Raw genomic sequence first — 21016 nt, 5'->3', positions numbered from 1 at the left:
GCGTCTCCGCACCGAATATAAAACAGCTGCTTTTCGGTGGCTTTATGGGCCCTCCTGAACGCGTGGCAGCGGTGGTGTTCGGGGGGGGGGGGGTAGTGACGCAGCTCACGTGCCCCCTTTCATCAGCAGATGCGCAGCTGCTGCGAATAATGGGGGCCCTGCCACCGCCACTTGTGGCCCGATGTCACTCTTGTCCCCGCCGTCTGCCGGCCGCCTGCCTGCTTGCACCCACCAAGGCTTTCCCTCCGCTCGTCACCCACATCGGCTTAATTAGCAAACGAGCTTCATTTCATTCCGTCTCCACCTCCAGCATATTTCGCGTCACGTGGATGCCCTCATATAAAATTGTCACATGCGTGCGAGGCCCACGTAACTGGCGTGTTCTAAAAACGAGTCGGGAGTGCGGTCAACAAATAATGAGATCCCTTGTGTGACCACGTGGCCATTGCCGCCGCGACGACGATGTGGACGGTGCAGAAGGCACGCGCACCGTGCCGCAGTCACCAGACGGAGCTGTCTCCCACCTGCTGCCTTCACTCACGCGTGCACGCTCGCTGCCCACATACCTACCTTTGCCTAGCCATTATGCTGCTATTTCTAACTTTGGAAGACGTCCCAGGTCATTGTTTTCCAAGGCGCGGGGCTATATTCCGTTGGGCACGCGTTACAGCAGTTTTAGAAGTGTACAGGCGGCTATAACGAAGCTGTAAAACTATACGACGATGGAGGTGTACACTTTATATTTGTAAATATTAATAATTAAGCTTAATTTTACAACGCCTAACTGTTAGGCACTGTGGCAGAGAGCTCAGCTCATGGTTGTAACATTGCGAGTTCAAATATTCTTTGGCTATTGACTCGGCCAATCATTTATAAGAGGATCAATAGAGGAATACCACTTTGTGAAGAGTCCAAGAGCAGTTGTGCCTGCTGTAGAATTTTGGAATTTTCACCACTAGCTCAATGCTGTCAATGGAAATGAGCACCAACTCAAACTGTTTTAAAGTAAATAGATAGATATTTTATATACATATATAACTTATTGGTTTACATATCTTTTCAAATAAAATTTAATTTTATAGACGTTGAAAAAAACACACTCCGGTTGCTGAAAAACGATGCAACATTGCCTGTGAGAGGGAGAAAATGGCAGAATAAAAATAAAAAAAATCTTTGCCAGGGTGTGAAGGAAATTGATCCTGTTGAAATGGCAAAATCTCTTTTTACACCGCTGGTCTGCCATCGTACCCAGGCGCCTTCCCTTGTGCACAGACCACCTATCACGAAAGCACGCAGCTGATGGGGTGAAGACAGATTTCTTGACGTTGGGGCCATTTTATTATTTTTAGTTGAGCTCTTGCGATTTGCTGACCTTTGACAGCCGCCTCTCGCTGTCTCCTCTCGTCATCGCGGTGCTCGCGGAGGGCACGCTGAATTCTACCCCTCAGCCACGCAGCGTCGGGCTTAGCGCTGGGAATTCGAGGGCTAAGGTTAAACAGATTATTTTGGCTGGGCATTGTGGTTGCTTGCGCTCACACGATTAGGGGACCCTGGTGCCAAGGCAGCACCTGCTGTGGCTGCTGTCTGTCGCATGCCTTTGTTTTAGCGAGAGTAAAGAAATCCCACACGACCTAAAAGTCTACCTTCCATAACGACGTGATTGGCAATTACCTGCCATGCTTTCCCTTTGAGATGCGGGGGTTAGGTTGTATTGGTGGCAGAAGGCCGATTAGATTGTGCGCCGTGAAAGCTATCATTGAAGTGATCAATTCCTAAGGGATATAACGACACGCCGATTAATATCGATTGTTAAACTCGTGTTGCATGCATCGACTTCCATGTGTAAGAATCAACGGTTTTAGATTCATGTACGATCTATGTAATCGGTTAATGTGACCCTCCTCAATCTACTCGAGGCTGCCACATTTGATCAGATATTAAATAAAATTGTGACGCCAAATCTTAAATATTGCGAAGAGTATTGTATTGCTACACCCATCGTGATTTCCTCCAGTTCTGATATTTAAATGCTCGAGTAAAGTGGTAATTGATTTATGTTTTCACAAATATTGTTTAACAGATAATCATTCTTGATTTGAAGCTTTTGTGACTGCAGGAATTCATACTCTTTGGTTCTTTCGGTAAAGTCACATAGGTGGAAATGAAATGAATCACGACGTTTCGGGCGCAACACAAGCGTCCGTCATTAGGTGGGAAAGCGTGGCCTGCTGCTGAAGCAGACTGTTTTAAAAGGTTTGAAATGGGTGTAGCCCAAGGGTCATAAAGAAGTGGCCGGGGCTAGTGATGTTAACGTGAGAAATTATCATGTAACTGTAAGATAGGAGAGCGGCCTCCTCGACGAGAGCACGGAAGTGGCTGTGTTAATGTGAGAGATTAGCATGTTAATGTGAAATCGAAGAGTGGTGCAATCCAAAGGCATGAGAGTGCAACCCAAAGGGTGCAGCCCACGAGTCTGTTCTGTAAGGGTGGCCCGATTACGGTGAGACCGTGTGTATGAGAAGGCAACATGCGAGGGCACACGACATTCTCGATGTGTTTGCAAGGAAAGAGGAATAAAACAACGTTTATGGTGTGAGAACTTAAATACAACTTGATTGCTTCAAATAATCTTCCTATTTTGTTGTAGTTTCTGTTCTGGATCCATCGCTGAGAAGCCATGTTTTTTGTTCATCGAGAATGTACGCCCCTTAAAATATTAAAAGGCTGTGTAAAATGCTCCCCTCCATTGTCATCGAATTAACCTCCCAATGTATGTACGTTGAACTTCTTTCGCTCCGTACGTAGCCAACCCTGATAATCGGAGGTGCGGGACCTCCAAGACGTGCTTTGTAATCAAGTTGTGCTTTTTTTGTCCCTGTTGTCAGTATTATTGTTCACTGCACAAAAGGTGGCAGAAGGCCCCCCTGGAGTGAAATGGTCTAAATGACTGCGTTGCGTTTCTCCTCCCCGCTCCACCCGGTGGAGTCTCTCTGTGCTCATGCGCGCGTCCGTACGCATGCGTTGGTGTCCGCGCATCGGACCAACACGTGCGAGAGATTCGCTTGCCCTCTCTGTTGTCCACAAGAATCGGCCGTCTCGATTATAACAAATGAACAACACATTTGGCGAGCTTAGAACGCTCTACACGTGCGTCTCCTTGCGGCGTTCGCAGCAAATGTTTTTGTTCATCAATAAAGTTGCCAAAGCAATAAAATAAAAATATATTGAGTAAAATAAAATAAAAATGCCACTTTACAACAAGAATGATATTGTACAGGGACAAAGGGTAGAGGAGTGGGGAACACTGCTTGTTGGTGTGTGTTTGTATTTGTAGATGTGTATGTACGTGTGCTTTTCCGATAACAAAATGAATGTGATGCCAGGCCTTACTCAATACCATTGAGAATTGGGATCTGAACTTGACCTGAAACTCCCTAAGGTCAACAGAGCTTTAAATTATCACTGCGACAGTGTTGGTTACGAAAGTACTAGAAGGGCAAAACCAACGTGGGTGTGTACCATGCCAGCCTTAACAGTATTAATATCGGTCATTAGGCTCATGGTAGCTGCATCAAACCATCCGTGTAAAATTCAATGTTTTGGCAATTTATATATGTTTTTTGTAATTGGTTCATGTGTTATCTGCAGCTACTTGAGGTCACTACATTGACCATAATTTGTTGGCCAAATCATCCAAAGATAGGACCACAGAGCTTGGGAAATTTCTGACGCCGATTCTGTCTCTGCCGTCATTCCCGTTTGTGGTTTCCCGCTCCTCGGTGCAACAACTGTGCAGCGTTACGAGTTCTACGGTGGTTTGGAGATTAATTTAGATGCTGTATAACATACATTAGTAATTGACATTTATATTGTTAATTCAAAAACATAAATCATGAATTATTTCATAAAATAGCGTCCTTAAATTGCAATTTTCCCTGCAGTTGTTTGACACTAGATGGGGTGTGATCTGTGCTTTTGCGAGTGTTTGCGTGTGTGTGGGGAGCGGTAGTGTAGTGGTTAGCACGCTGCGCTACAAACCCGATTACCCGAGTTCAATTCCCACTCATGGCCAACACCAGTGACGATTATTTGATCTGGTCCTAGGCCTCCCCTAGATCGACTCAGCCTCAAATTAGTGCCTGGTGGAATGTGTAAACAGTGCCAGAGGGGAGAAAAATGTGGCTGGGCATGGTGTTGGCTACCCACCCCCCTCGTGTGCTGTGCCGGCCTTCATCTGGTGCTACTCGCTTACAGCGCTTGCCCCAACAATCTGTTAAGGCTAAACGGGCGGTCTTTGTGTGTGCGTGTGTGCCTGTAGGTGCCAGTATGGCTGGCAGGGCCATTTCTGTGACCAGTGCATCCCATACCCTGGCTGTGTACACGGCAGCTGCAGCAAGATCTGGGAGTGTCGATGCGACACCAACTGGGGTGGCCTGCTCTGCGACAAAGGTTAGTAGCACGCCCTCCCCTTCTCCCCTTCGTGTTCATCAATTTTGCTTAACGTATGATTCGCAAAGGCGCGTTGAAATTTTATTCCAGCCGTTCCCCAGAACCCAGGAACACTGAGTTCGGACTTCGATCTGCGGAATTTCCGTAACCCCCCCCCTCCCTTATTACGGTTGGTACCTTTTACCAGGCTCTTGTAGGAAAAAAATTCCAGCCATTCTCAAGCCACCAAAGGGTGAAGGCCCCCACCATGCCAGTTGTGGGGGCTTTTTTTACCATACTTCACAACACTGGTCAGTGCTGATTGTTGGTGAGAGGGGGGGAAGCGATTCGTATAATAATGACCGTCATAATTGTATATCATTCGATGTGATGAGCATCGCTGTCAACGTTATCGGAAGTGAGCACAGCTGTTGCAACATGCATAATAATAATAATTCACAGCCCTTTTGTCACGGGGAGTTGTGTCACCATACTTCACCACGCCCGATCACTGTGGATTGGCGAGGAGGGAAGGACCAGTTCTGTATATCAGTCACCAGAGATGTTAACCATGGCTGGGAATCGAAGCAGGGTTGCTGGTTTCCTATCTTGTTTTATTCGAATATTGCATCCAGAAATACCGCTCGAGATAGAACATCTCTTTTGTCACATCTCTCGAGATAGAACATCTCTTTTGTAACGTCTCTCGAGATAGAACATCTCTTTTGTCACATCTCTCGAGATAGAACATCTCTTTTGTCACATCTCCCGAGATAGAACATCTCTTTTGTCACATCTCTCGAGATAGAACATCTCTTTTGTCACATCTCTCGAGATAGAACATCTCTTTTGTCACATCTCCCGAGATAGAACATCTCTTTTGTCACATCTCTCAAGATAGAACATCTCTTTTGTCACATCTCTCGAGATAGAACATCTCTTTTGTCACATCTCTCAAGATAGAACATCTCTTTTGTCACATCTCTCAAGATAGAACATCTCTTTTGTCACATCTCTCAAGATAGAACATCTCTTTTATCACATCTCTCGAGATAGAACATCTCTTTTGTCACATCTCTCGAGATAGAACATCTCTTTTGTCACATCTCTCGAGATAGAACATCTCTTTTGTCACATCTCTCGAGATAGAACATCTCTTTTGTCACATCTCTCAAGATAGAACATCTCTTTTGTCACATCTCTCGAGATAGAACATCTCTTTTGTCACATCTCTCGAGATAGAACATCTCTTTTGTCACATCTCTCGAGATAGAACATCTCTTTTGTCACATCTCTCGAGATAGAACATCTCTTTTGTCACATCTCTCGAGATAGAACATCTCTTTTGTCACATCTCTCGAGATAGAACATCTCTTTTGTCACATCTCTCGAGATAGAACATCTCTTTTGTCACATCTCTCAAGATAGAACATCTCTTTTGTCACATCTCTCAAGATAGAACATCTCTTTTGTCACATCTCTCGAGATAGAACATCTCTTTTGTAACGTCTCTCGAGATAGAACATCTCTTTTGTAAAGATGTTCATGATTCAGCGCACAGGGTGCCAACCGCTGCGACGCCGATCAGGAGCCATTCGACAATTATCCAGGAAGGTCTCTACGATTCCTTGTGGCTGTTGTATTAGGGAGAGGAAATGGAAGAACCTGCAGAAAATACGTACACTCACGGTTGGAAAAAACACTCATAACTCTGTACAGATGGGTAAACAACTGACCTATTTGCTTTGTTGCCTTCTAATAGCTGCCGTAGTTGGGACTTTCATGCACTCCATGAATTCTGCACGATTCACCAACCATGGCTCCCAAAGTGCGGGATTACTTGTGTGCGACGAATGTAGATGTTTCGGATTTAATTTCTTGCTTCTGCTCGTGACATTCTGAATAAATGAATAGCCTTAATGTCTGCTGCATATTTCAAAAGCCAGCTAAACTTTCCACAAATACAGCTTTCTCGTCTTTCTCGCTGTTCACTTCATTTGTGTGTCTAACACAGTCTGTGTGTGTGTCTATATACACACACACAGATCCCTCCAATAGCCTTAACAGACTTTTGGGGCAAGTGCTGTTAGTGAGCACCTATCAAGGCAATGTTTACACACCGCACTAGCTACTCATTTGCTGCACAGTGACCTACACACAACAATCAGTGGCTAGGATTGCTGATAATGATACTTGCTCAACAAACTGTGACTTAGAATGAATTACAAACTGGTCTCCCAAATCTGTTAGCATCGCTGCTCTTTGCAATCACTGGCAGTGCATTTTTATTTCATTGCACACCCGCTGGTAATTAAGCGCAGACCACTGGTCTCATCGTGCGCAAATCTCCCCGCTTCCCAGACCTCAACTACTGTGGCAACCACCAGCCGTGCCGCAATGGCGGCAGCTGCTCCAATGCGCAGCCGGACAGCTACAAGTGCGACTGCCAGAAGGGCTACCACGGCGTGAACTGCGAGATCGGTGAGTTTCGGTGGATACCGTCAGGCGAAACTCCGCGCGCTCTCGCGGCGCGCGGCGTGTGCCCACGCCGGCCTGCCAGCGCTCCCCCCGTGTCGCCCCTCAAAAAACAACTCTGGCACCCGGAGCGGACTGCGGCTGACCGTTTTGATAGCCGCGTGTGTGTGGTGGGTTTTTATCAACGCGCACCTGTTGGCACGTTGGCGAATTGTGCTTCAGTTGGGATCCCCCCACACCCCATCCCCCACTGTGCAATCTCAGGCCAATCCGGTCAGCCGGTCAGTGATCGTGTGACTGGCGCACGGTGGCAGCTGTTTCGTTTTTTGGCCACGAGACCAGCAACTGTCCATGTGAAATTTGTCATTGAGGAACACCTCCACCTTTCCGTGACCACTCTCCCACCTCCGATTAGCACGGTTGGCTACGTACGGTGCGAAAGAAGTTCAACGTACATACATACAGATAAAGGCCCTGCATTGTCACCAACCGACCCAGTTATCATCATTCATTTCTGACATTTACTATAAGGCAAAGTAATGGTGGGATTGATACCTGTGATATATAATGTCTGAAGCAGTCCTGGAATACATACCTTCACCAACCTCGTGACAGTATGCTCACTCACGACCAACATGTAATGATGAGGAACTTCATCCAGCAGTGAATTGACAGAGGGGTTGTGAAACGGCGTGATTAACTTCACACCTTTGGAGTACCGTCAGACCTGTTGCTACACACTTCGTGCAGCACATCACACGTACAGTTGAGCCACGTCTATGGATAATACATGTGTTTTGAGCGCTGCTGCTTGCACTGGAGAGGCCTCATTAATTTCCAGGTGCCTTGAAATCGTATCCGGGAATTTATGCACGAATTCAAATTGCATCGAGCGGGATGCCCACCGGCGTTGTGTTTGTTCGCCGAGCCGTGACATCCTTCTCGTCTGTTGTTGCCAGTTAACGACACGTGGTGCGCCAACGGCGGCTCCAGTGTGGGGTCACCGTCGGGCTACAAGTGCCTCTGTGCCCCGGGATGGACCGGAGCCAACTGCACCGAAGGTAGGCACAGAGTGCATGCACGTATGTATGTTGAACCTCTTTCGCGCATCGTACATAGCCAACCGTGGTAATTGGAGGTGTGGTGGAAGGACAACAAACTGAACACTAAAAACAGTTCTAAAGAAATGAGTTTAAAAGTTCACAGCTCCAGTGGCTTCCTAATATCGGAAGGAAGAGCGTTCCAGACAACCGCAGAAGCGCATCTGAAAGGACGTGATACAGTGATGGTCTTTGTTCGATGGTTAGCCAATAGCCACTGCTGCGAGGATGACCAGACTTTGCTTGAAAGCATCACTCGGCCTCGATCCGGGGCCGCAATGACTGCCCAGCCCATAGCGAGGTCGCCGCTCTTTGCAGTCGTACGTGAGTTGAACCTGGTGTGCAGCCCTGGTTTTACGCTGCTGGATTTAACAACCGTAACATACCACGTGCCGTCTGCTTCACAGTGGACGTTAAAGATTCCGTGACGTCAGTCGGACAGGGCATGCCACATTTTGTGCCACCGTCATTGTGCACATTTTCTAAATTACCTGCAAATTGATGAAATGGGATTACGACACAGCAACATTGCCCCCCTCCTCCCCCACTGAATGGTATAAATACTAAATGTATACATTTTTGTAATAAGCGTCCGATAGTTGAGACGCCACCGCGCATGACTGTTCAGCTGCATTCTCGGAGCGCAGTTTTCAAGCAAAATAACGACTCTCAACAATTTCCTTCCATTATTATCAATCCACCATATCAATCACGAGGTTTTGTTTTACCATATTTTGCCGTACCAGTCAATTTCGGTTGGTGAGAGGGATGGGGGCCCCGGACTGATTCTGCTATCACTTGCCACTGATGTCAGCTGTGTGATTGATAGGCGAACTCGCATCAGTGGCTTCACAGCATAGCGTGTAAAGTTATACTATGTTAAAATATACCTTTTATTTTTGTTGCTTCTGTCAAAGGTGGAGTGGAGGTGCAGTGGTTAACGTGCTGCGCTGAGTTTGATTCCCCAGCGTCAATGGCGAGTGATATCGTAACCGGTTCTGGCCACCACCCTTCACCAACGCACACTGAGAAGTGTGGTGAAGTACGGTCACAACTCCCCCACGACCGACATGATGTTGGGGGAGCGGGGTGGGGCAGCCTTCATCCAGCAGGAAATTTACTTTAATAATATATATTTGTCAGCATGATTGAAATAGTGCATCACAACACAACTGCTCGTTGTTATAGGTATACTTGTAAAACAAGCAGGAAAATAACCAATGACAGTATATGCACAAACATAGCAGCACATTGAAAAGGTTGTTTTAACAGCCCTTTGTCAATAGACTGCAAAATGAACACCTCCCCACATCCCTGTTGGTTGTAGGCATTATTTGACCGTACTTCGCGAGGCTGATGGGTTGGCGTGTGGGACGGGGGTGGGGAGCTGAACCCATTCAGTCACCACTCACTCGCCATGGGCAAGGATCGAATTCGGGTAACAGTGCGCGAAGGGCCGTGCCACTGTAAAAGTTATACAACGTCTTAATTGTAAGTCATCATGCCCTATTAAATGATGTCATCACCGTTTTGTGAGTGCATTTTTCAGGAGATTTTTTTCCATCAATCAAATGCACTCGAACAGATCCCTTTTTTCTTTCATCTCTGGAGTGACTGATTAGATGCTCTCATCCGATTGGTTTCACACCTCCTCCAATAGAGCCGCACAGTTTATTTTAAGCGACATACGCTTTCATAGCTGAGGCTTTGTGTCGCTGCATTGCTCTAATGCTTTAATTGTGCATCTCTGAAATCTAGGTCAGAATTACGATATTGTGCAAACGTTAAGAGCAGATTTGGTGACACAATTTTACTCATTCATTCTCTGCGGATGTAGTGTCCCCACCGAGTCATTTGCATGCCACACGAGCTGTTTTTCCTGACTGCTGGAAAATGTTTGTGACATGAGACACGAGAAGAGAACACAGACGCACTCGTCGATGCCATTTGCGAAACTTTAAAATCCAAACCATTTTTCTACGTGGGCAGCTAAAAAAAAACACGCTCGTGCTCCGCCGTATGCAATGCTGCTTCACTGATGGATTTGGTTTTAAATTTTATGGACTCAAAAATGGTGTCGTGTGTCTGCTATGAATTAGGGGTAACGCAACACAGAGCCATTCCTGTTTGTTATCTGCATTGATCACAAGGCTCAGGAGTGCCGGTAATGCTACTTGGAACCATGGTTTACGGCTCTCACAAACTGCCACGTAAAAACTAACAATGCTGTCAAACAAGCTGCGATGCCCTCCGCCTTGCGCCGCCTTGTCGTGTAAACCCCCGCGTATTTATACAGCGAGGAGTTACAGATGCTGGCTTTTCTTCTTCTTCTTTAGCGTGTGGAATGAAAATCCTTTGCATATGCGGAGGAGCAGGAGAAGGCGGGGGTAGATGTAGTCTTGGAAGGGGAGGCTGAAAAATCGTGATTGGGCGCCAGGTGATTTAGCGACGGTGGTGTGCGTGTTGAAGGGCTCGGGGTGAGGTGCGTAGAAAGAAAAGAAGGGGTGCCAACATCCCCGCACAGGAGTGCCCGGCTCTGGGGCTTGGTGGGGTGGGGTGGGGATCTGTTTACGGAGACAGGCGAAGGCACCTCTGATACTGGAATTCTGGGAAGCCACACTTGATAGCCATTGGGCACGCGCACATGCGTGCGTGCGCACGTGTGCATGCACGTGCGCACGTGCGCATGCACGCACGCGTTTACGTGCGTTGGCACGACGGGACAAGCAGGTATGCACAGGTGTAAATAATAAATGTCAGTAACTCAAAACAAGGATGTGTAGGTCATTATCATCAACCATGGTCAATCCACTGCTAGATGAAGGACTCCCTAAGCTGCCACCATTTTTCCTGCGATGTAATAATCTACCCAGCACCGGCACTCGAGCTGATTACATCGCTCCATCTCCTTTTCCATCCCTTCGCTGTGGATTGGTGTGGATTATCACACTCAAGATACAAGCATCGAATTGCCTGTTTAGGAATCCATCATATTCCATTTGTATAAGTTGTATGCAATGGGCTACGTGAAACCCTGCAGCCATTCGAGGCGCTACATTTAACAGAATGCTAAAATAAGAAAGTTGTTTCTTGAGTCACAAGCATGGTGAATTGTTCCAAGCTCACTGAATATCCGCCGCTTGGCGACACACATCCATAGACTCGGGGTTTGTTTAGTCTTTGATTCTGCATTGCCAGGGGGAGCACTGGTGGACTGCATTCTGAGCACACACAGCTGAGTTTGATTCCTGGCCAGGGCAAACATCAGTGGCGAGCCACCTCTGAACCTGTCCTGCCTTCCCCTTTTCCCAAATTTGTATTCCCAAACTCCACTGGCCAACGTGGCTGACAGGAATGGCCTGAGGATTGCACTGGCGCACGCACACGCAGTGCCCTGATTGCTTCTAATGGACTAATCCCACGCGATGAAAATTCTAGGCGCGTGTTTTGACCAGACACGGCACCCGATTATCTGTTTGGCTCACGTTTAATGACAATAGTGAAACCGCGCTCGCACATACGAACAAGCGAGCGCTTAAGCCAATCTCGCAACGTGACCAATTTTGAGTTTGGGAAGAAAAAAAAAACACAACTAACATTGCGATACATCAACGGGCTAGAGCACGCCAAGAGTTTGTCGGCAAGCGGTAGGATAAGCTCTACAACTGCAGGCTGTTTGGACACTCTCCCACGGTGGAGCGACGCTGGATGATGTGGTCAGGCCACACACGCAATGTTTATTTCATCACTGGGGCCAATTTTAATTGGTTTCATTCATTTTACTGCCTGTTCAGACAGAGCTAATGGTGAATGAGGAACCTAAACCAAACTTTCAACCAGTTGTCAAAAGCACTTGAGCTCACTGCCGCATGTACACACGGTGCAAGATTACGTGGATTGATATATTCATATGATTCTTAAGCTCTCTGTGTGCGCCTTAAGTGACGTGTGTATTTATCTCTTATTTATTGTTGATGCAACTCACAATTAAATTAAGCTAATGGTATGTGGAGGCTAATGGGATGAACAAGATGAGACATTTTAAAACAATGACTCATCTTGTTGTATTAAAAAAAAACATTAAATTGTTATTCAGAATCGTGACAATTCATAAAATCTGTGTGGAGTTCAGTACGTGGGGTCAGGGATAGGGGTTAATGTTTACATACCACCCGGAGACATGCCGATACATTTCATGATACGGGCATGCGTGTGATTCTTCATAATGTGTTCATGTGACCCATCCAGTCACGAGACAGCCGCTACATCCACCATCAGTGGTGACATGACATCAGGTTCTTTTCGTAAAAAGTTAAAATGGTGAAGGTGCAGCCCTGCAATTGCTTGTTCACACCACTGCTTTGTGGAAGGGCCTCCCACTCAGGGGAGCTCCGTTGAGTCCCTGTAGAGGGCCATTGGGCCTCTTTCTTCAACGATAGCCAGACGTCTTGCAATAGATGGGGCGTACCCACAACTCTGCTCCACAGCACACGACCTGCCGAGTGGTTAACCACAGCATGTGCCCAACGAATGCCAAGTCTGGTGTGCTCACCAATACACGATGCATGCGAGCTCCGTTGTTCTATAAGTACGCGCGCAAATTCGCGTACCTGTTGTGTTCCTGTCCAGCAGTATAATCCGATGAGTTTATGTCAGTCGAGTGTTTAGCATGGCGATACAAATCACCCTCGTGGACAAAAGCGCGTGCGCACGAAGGGCTGTGCTTCGCTTCTCAGTCCCTTAAGCACGAAAGAAAGCACAACAATACGTGGCGTGGGCAGTGTTAATCTCCAAACGTATCTTTCACCCATTGTAGTGTTAGAAGAGTTAAGTTCTTTTAACATGGCAGTGGAGCCCTTTCAGTGGTAACCTTCAATGCATAGTAGCATTTTGTTTGGTGGCTGTGAGGGGAGGGGGTTGCAGAAGAATGATTTGCGTTTAACAGAACAGTATCTTTTTGTTTCAGAGAGGATCCCCCACATTGAATGCATTGAAAGCCAGAAATTGTATAGTTTCTTACCATCGCTGTTCATGGTGGCCCAAACCATTCCCTTTCCTGCTCACAGATATTCATTTTGAGGCCCAGTCAACCTGAGGGAGGAGTGTAAATGGGTATGCAGGTAGCATGTGGTGGGGTGAAGTGTGGGTACGTCCACCTCTTTCAAGATGTCCAGCTCACTAGCGCTGCTCATGAATGGAGGCCCTTCCGCCTGCAGTTGCGTGAGTAAGACATTGCAGAGCTGCACTTCTACCTAACCTTAGAGAAGCGCATGCCTGGCCAAACATGCTGAGGTGGAGCGATGGCAGAAGGGGTGCTGCGGTGGCGAGATGTTAACTCCCTCGCCTGGTATTCAGGAGGTGGTGAGTTTCATCCCGACCCTGACGCATATTGCATATTTGGAATTTGCATGTCTCTCTCCCCGTGGTCGTGTGGATTTTTATCCAGGTCCTCCCGTTTTTGCATGTTGATTTAGAATCAACATGCGTTTAGAGTATTTGGCTGGCATACATTTCCACACGATAAGCCACTTCGTTAAGCTATTATTTGTGGCCAGGTTACTTCTGAAAAAGAGCTGTATAGGTAAAGTGGGCCTTAATATGGTAAAAAAAATGTTTTGTAAATGTTCGCTCATCGTGCTACACACATCTGATAACCTAGATCTCATTGGCAGCAGTGATGAGGACACAGAAATTTAAGACCAGTCCAAAGTTTGCTCGCATTAACACATTCTTCTGGACAATATTGGCGTGGAAAGTCATTCGGCAGATTGTCTAAAACATATTTGTATTCCCGTTTGGAGATGGAGAATTGAGTTCTGTTTATATTGCCCTTACCCATAATTCCCAACAACGACGCATACACTATAGAGGGGTAGCTCACAGGCATATTCCACTCACTTTAGAGGCCCTCCCGCAATTCACACGTGTGCAAGTGTGCTTATCTGTGCCACAAAGGCATGAGGGGATCAGGTGCTGAACCAATGTTGACAAGAAATGTTTATTGGGTTACGGGCACACTTACAGCAAATACTTGCACTAAGTTGCCCCAGACATGCCGCTGCCACAACGTGGCAGTAAAGCCATAAAAACATTTAAACCAATGCTCAGTAATGGAGGTTGAAGTCCATCATCAGCTTTGTAGTTTTCCTACGGTAAAGATTGCTTGAAAGGAAGAAGTAGAACAAAATGTGACTCGTGAATTTGTTTGTTTAGTTATTTATTAAAATGTTTTACCAGGAAACAAGCTGGGCAATACAGGCCACATGAGAGCCTTCTCTCTGCGAACTTCGCCAAACCGGATGTAAATGACATATGTGGCACGTCTTCCGGCGTCTTGTACGATCATTTATGTCTGTAATATTGTATATATTCGGATGTTTTTACCAAATTCCTCATGCAAATAGAAATATGTTCTGATAATGACTTTGAGTGATACCACAAGCAGATTCTTACGTGCTTTTCCTTTGAAGTCCGAAATGACATGTCTTGCATTGACACACCTTGAGAAGAAAAAGATGCTGAAAGACATCCGCTTTAAATATTTTTTTTACGTTTCAATTATTTTCAAGTGCTTTTGTGAAAACTTCCTTTTGATTCTTAATGTCATCGTAACAATACTGTGGGTTTCTCACATGGGTGAGAATTTTTTTTTAAACCCAAACCTTTTGGCAGATAATGGAGTTTGTTGAATTCCCACAACGCCTCAGAGCGAGGGTGCTCGCTGTTTTCAATATGGGCCGGTGTCTGTCACGCGCGGATTCTAAGAAAAACATCGAGAAAACAAATTGTATTCAACACAGGCCTGATTTGAATTGTGACGAGCACGTATTTTGTCTTCACCTAGCTGTCAATATGCTTGCGCTTACATTATTGTCATGAGATGTGCATTTTAAACGTGTTCCTTCGAAGGCAAGGGCATGAAATAGTGTATCGTTTTCAAATTGTTATTTTAGATATCTATTACATTACGCAGATCAGTTTACAGATGCTCAAGACACATTGACCAGTCTCGTGTTATACGGTTTATTAACCTTATTTAATCGGTGCACACTACCTGCTCAGACATATGGTTCATAAACACGGTCATTGATGGAACATATGGAAAGAAAATCGCTGAAAAGTGTGCTGACAAGAGATGTGTGCTCGAATTATATTATTTGTGAAAGAGAGATGAAAACATCGATTAGAGTACATACAGTACACAGGTGAAAAGACAACATTCAAACTTTAATAAAAAATAATTTGGCTTGGGCATTGAGATTAAATCATTATTAACTTTGAAAACCTACTGCAAAAACACGTCTGTTATTTCCATTAATCCAGCCATGAAACCCATGTAACATTAAAGACAAAAAAAATGAAATGCAAAATAGAATGAGGGGAGAAATCTTATTAAAGTCATTACACCGATTTAATCCTCAAGGTTATGCAAGCATTAGCATCAATTTGTTTCCAATTCCCCAAGCCATTACCTTGGCGATCGCACCACATTTTTCTAAAATGCCGGTTGGTTGTGCACCGTGCCAGGGCGATAACGCTGTGGGGTGTTTGTGATGGGGCCAGAGGCGAGGGGGCCGACTGTGGGGGGGGGGGGGGGCGGTTCAGTGGCGAGCGGCACAGGCAAGGGGGTCGCAATGGCGGGAGTCTGGCCACATAGAGAGGGGGGCATGTAAACTAACACTAAAAACTGTTTTTTATATTTTACCACCGAAGACCCACTGAGCTAGATAGCTCTGTTTCAGAAGCGACCTGGGCCACAACTTATAGCTCAACGAAGTGGCTTATCAAATGGAAATTGATAGTAGCCAAATACTCTAAACACATGCTTATGAATGCCAAGGAGCGTCAGGGTTGGGATCGAACCCATGAACCCCCTGCTGCATACCAGGTGAAGGAGTTAGCATCTCGCCACCGTGGCACCTAGAACCGCACCTTTACCTTGTCATACCACCGATTTCATCATCGCAATCGAGGATGCAGTACTTTGACTGGTCGTGAACAGCTGTCCCTTCTTCTCTCTCACCCACAGACATTGACGAGTGCTCGTCGAGCCCTTGCGGTAATGGAGGGACCTGTCTCAACCTGGTGAACGGGTTCCGCTGCACTTGCCCTCCACAGTGGACAGGGCACACCTGTCTAGTGGGTAGGTGACATCCAGAGCACGAGTTCTACACCTGCCCGAACTCACATCGTCGGCACTTATAGGATTTTTCTGAAGGCTCAGCGTCAATACATTTGGTAGACGGAGGCTGACCAAAGCGCTGTTGGTATTCTTCAGGTTCGGTGCCAATGCCCAAGGCTCACGGAACCATCTAGAATATAATACTCAAAGCTCCTAGTGTCTCATTGGTAACAATGTCATTGTATGTATGTTGAACTTTTTTCGCACCGTACGTAGCCAACCTTGCTAATCGGAGGTGCAGGGGAAGGACAATAAACTAGACAAATTGGGGTGGTGCTTATCACCATTGGAGATTCCGAGCCTGCGGGATAAATTCCACATTCATATGGTGGGGACCAGTCACTCCATAAAACAGGCGCTGCTGATTAACCACAAGAAGTTACCTGTTTTGTCGACCCACTGTGGGGGATTATGGGCTGACCCGACCCCTTTGCAGATATTTTCGACTCGCAACTTTGCGGCTGTGAGTACGACCCTCTGCCAGCCAGCTTGAAGCTTGAACAATGCGAAAGTTAACATTGCGTCACGTGCCCCGATGAGGGGGGAGGGGGGGGAGCCCGCAACATGTTTGCTGCAGCAAAGCTAATGCCACAGTGGCAAGATGTTAACTACCTCGCCTGGCATACAGGAGGTTGTGGGTTCAATCCCGACCCTGACGCCTGTATATTTGGAGTTTGGATGTTCACCCCATGGTCGCGTGGACCCCTCTACATTTAAAATCAACGTGCGTTTAGAGTATCTGGCTGCTATAAATGTCCACACGATAGCCACTTTGTTCACCTATCATTTGTGGCCAGGCCGCTTCTGAAAAAGAGCTATGTAGCTCAGTGGGCCTTACCTGGTAAAAAAAATAGTTTATGAATTAGTTCATAATCCCACCTACCGAAGCTCGTCGCGCCTCCGTATCTCAGGGAGGTGCGAAGGAATCCTTCCTTTCCAATGAGCACCTTGCGTGCTTGAAGGTGACGTTGGCGGTGTCTGCGCATCGGCCTTTTTACAGATACGGACGAGTGCGATGACAACCCTTGCGTTCACGCGCGCTCCTGCAAGAACCTTTTCGGAGGCTACTACTGTGGTTGCCTGCCCGGGTGGACTGGACAGAATTGTGACATTGGTAGGTTTACCTCTCTCCTCCACACCCACGTGCATCATCGGTGTCAAACAAAAACACAGACGTGCATTTCGATAGACGCTGAAATCAATGCTATTCTTTCGCCCAATTACCCAGTATAACGTGCAACCTCAGGCCAACGTTTGGCACGTGCTTTGAGTAATTGAATCAACATTGACCAAACATTCCACATTTATTGCCTATTTACCTATAAACAAGGCATGTAAGAATCCATCTATAAACAAGGCATGTAACAATAATTCGATAAAAATGCATACATTACGTTTTATTTGTGTATGATTTCATGCATTGATTATCCTATGGCCACGTGAGTTATTCTATGGCCGCTCGAAATCTACAGCTGCAATTCATGGTGCAAAGGGTACCATGTATAGGATTGAGCAGCAGGATTCTAAGATACAGCAAAGCCCATTCTTTCGAGCAGTCATTGCGATGCACCACAATAGGGGGATGGGGGTTAATCATGAACAGGTTTGGACAACGGCACTTTGCTGACTGGCCGCTTGTTTCTGTCGCGGGAGTTAAAAGGGCAAATAAATTTCATGTCGTGTAACTTCAAACGCGTTGTAAAATAACCACCAACCATTTCCAAATATGAAATACCTTGAAATGTATAAGTGGGAATTTTCATCACTATTATTGTTATATATCAAAGGGGTGGTACAGTGGCAAGCGTGCGCTATGGACTCGGTGACCCGAGTTTGATTCCAGGTGCACGGCTAACATCAGTAGCGAGTGATCTATCAGAATTGGTGCTGCCCTCCCACGCCTACACAAAGACAAAGATCCTCTGTATAGCCTTAACAGACTGTTGGGGCAAGTGCAGTTAACCGGCACAGCCCACGAGGGAGTGGGGTGGGGCTTGAATTCTTTACCACATATTTATGTTTCCAACATAACTGGAAAGCAGTGATATTTAGCTTATATTTCCCTAATTAAGATGTGAAAATTCCTTTGTGTCACCTGACGACGTAACTAATTTTGGTGGTGGTTCTCGAGTGCAGTGGTGCTGCGGTTGACCGCAAAGGGGGAGGGAAAAAACCATCATCACCACGTCTTCTTCATGAGTTTGCACTTTTGCCGCGCGCACTCGAGTCGCACGCGCAGGGCTCAACAGCCCTCTCGTTTGCGCACCACTCGCCTCTTTTTTTTTTGTCGCAAAATGGTTCTCGAACGCTTAAACCCGACTCGTGACCCACTAAGCCCTCACTGTGGTGGTCCACCTGCAAAAATACGTTGTAGGAATGCTCGTTCATCCTCCTGTTAGATGTATCTGCCCAGTTGTTGGGTTTTTTTAATTGGCTTTTTAAACAGAGCCGCTATCTTATTTTAGATGCTTTAAGCCCATCGAATGTTCGCTGCAATCTCGATATGTCCGGGCCAAACTGATTGTATTCCTGGGTTTCTGGTCTGTCAGGTGCGGTGGCACACGCATGTAATTCAACATTTTTGATAGATGCCTTGCAGCATGCCTACAAGGTTGACTGTGCAAGGCAGAACAGAAAGTAGGTCCTTGACCTAACTGTGGGGATTATTTTCCTTTACACGCTTCGGATACTCCAATTTCCTCCCACATACAAAATACTCGGGAAAAAATCGACCAATTCCCAGGAAAACAATCAAAAGTCCCATGGCATAATCAGCCTGCACTGTCACCCTCCCACACAAAGCAGTAGTTTTTATCAGCCCTGGAATTATGACAGAGAAACCTGATCCTTTGGGGGGATTTAAAGCATGCAACTTTCCAATTCATCAGTTGGTCACTGTGTCAATTAGCCACCTGGCTGGATTGCAGAATTAGCCTGGGTGTGTTCCCTGCGTCGGAACACTGCACACCAAGTGTCCCACCAATGAATGCCCACGCTCCGGCGCGCACCGGCATGTTGTGTTGTTAATGCGGTTGCTCCGCCAGCGAGAGGTGGCTTTCCTTTGGAGTGCTCCGTAAACAATTCCATGGCGACACTGGGCCGTTCGAGCCAGGCCTCATTAAAGGCCTGCGCTCGACAAACACTTGCCTCTGGATTCTGTGCCAAGTGACGCGATGACCTTGAAAGTGTTTGTCATTTAACAGCCCCCCCACCAGCAAATGTGACTCTACCTCTCTTTCCTGTGGCCATAACTTCATCGCAATGTCTCCAAGCCACAAACACGTGCCTTGACAAAGGGGGGGGGGGATATTGAACGACGGTGAACCCGGTTTGAGACTTGATGTGGTCGATTGATATATATTTTCATGCTGCCCAATAGATGTTTTATTGTACCCTGGTCATCCCATATCCATAATGGACGTTGGGAGAATATTCAATTTGAGAATGATGGGTTGTCAAGTAATTCATGACTTGTAATTGATTGGTTAAGCAATACACATACAAAAAATCACAGACACATCGATATGCAGAGGTCTCCAATCTTTAGTGCATTGCAAATGTGCAACACACCTAATGCACGTGTGCCCTCTATTGCCTGCTTAGAGACAGATTTTTAGGAATCATAGTAACGATCTTCTATCTGTTCTCTTTCATTTCACCAGATGTCAATGACTGTGAGGGGAAGTGCTTAAATGGAGGAACGTGCAAGGTAAATCTCGACCCACAAACACACTTCCTCTGAAGACATTTCATTGCATTGTCTCATCGTCATGTGCATTCACTTACAATTAATCGTCTTCTGGGCGCCGATGCCTTAGGACATGAGACTTTACGTGTATTTAGACTGCAACCTAAGTCTTATACATATACATGTTGGGGGAGCATATAATACCAAAAGCCTCATACTGCCTCCTTACAGCTGTGGGTTATTGCCTCTGCAGCTTGACCCAAGTAATTGTACATGGGCTTGTTATTACGGACGCCGTTAATGGTTAAGAGTAAAGACTTATATTGCAGCTTAATGCTCACAGCATTTTTAAATTCCCCATTAACTTAGCTTCCTTATTAATGAGTACAAAGATAAAGATAAATATCCCCCATTTAGCCTTCACAGACTGTAGGGGCAAGTGCTGTTAGCGAGCACCTATTCGAAAAGTGCATTCACGGAGATACTTACACAGAATTCATTTTTCTTTTTAAATACTGTAGCACTGTGCCATGAAATGTTTCCATTTGTGATGGGAAACACAATCGCAAAACACCGCTGAAACGAAGTAAATGCAAAGTAGACTACACCGCAAACGGCAATATTCCACACGTCGCGGTACAACGTCGTCCCACTCTCGCAGGACCTGCCGAACGATTACAGCTGCGAGTGCAAGCCGGGCTACACAGGCAGACGCTGCGAGACGGAGGTGGACGAGTGTGCTTCGCGCCCGTGCCTCAACGGCGGCCAGTGCAGAGACGCCATCGATTCCTACTACTGCATTTGCACAGACGGCTTTGCCGGCGACAGCTGCGAAGTAAGTGCTGCGTTTGTTCTCGAAGCGAGGTGTGCGATCCCCATCCGCGCACCTGAGGCACGTGTATGGAGCCCTGTGAATCCCAACGATGCCGTGGATTTGCGTCCGCCAGGCTCTGGCGTTGATGACGAACCCTGAGAACAGCTGTCCAACGTGTGTTCGGACTGTACCATGTGTTTGTTTGGCGTGATGTCCGACGTTTCACTGCACATGCTGGAGGCTTTTTCTTGAACTGACTGAAGGAAGTTCCCGGCACGTGTAGCGAAACGTGGAATATTGTGCCCAACAACACACGACACGACAAAAAA

The 21016-nt window shown here is 46.4% G+C and overlaps 1 protein-coding gene across 2 annotated transcripts in view; it reads left to right on the top strand.

Annotated features, from left to right (window-relative positions):
* LOC144937049 (protein jagged-1-like) overlaps positions 1-21016 on the top strand; it is a 119333-nt gene that overhangs the window by 59443 nt on the left and 38874 nt on the right. For both annotated transcript variants that reach the window (XM_078864284.1, XM_078864283.1), the window contains exons 6-12: positions 4319-4449; positions 6790-6909; positions 7863-7964; positions 16033-16146; positions 17186-17299; positions 19848-19894; positions 20535-20708. In XM_078864284.1, the coding sequence (XP_078720410.1) occupies positions 4319-4449; positions 6790-6909; positions 7863-7964; positions 16033-16146; positions 17186-17299; positions 19848-19894; positions 20535-20708 (802 nt within the window). The remainder of the gene's footprint in view (positions 1-4318; positions 4450-6789; positions 6910-7862; positions 7965-16032; positions 16147-17185; positions 17300-19847; positions 19895-20534; positions 20709-21016) is intronic.

This window comes from Lampetra fluviatilis, chromosome 18, assembly GCF_964198595.1.
Source record: "Lampetra fluviatilis chromosome 18, kcLamFluv1.1, whole genome shotgun sequence".
In the NCBI taxonomy this organism is placed as follows: Eukaryota; Metazoa; Chordata; class Hyperoartia; order Petromyzontiformes; family Petromyzontidae; genus Lampetra; species Lampetra fluviatilis.
Note: the sequence above shows the minus strand (reverse complement) of the source record. Positions and strands in the feature narration are given on the sequence as shown.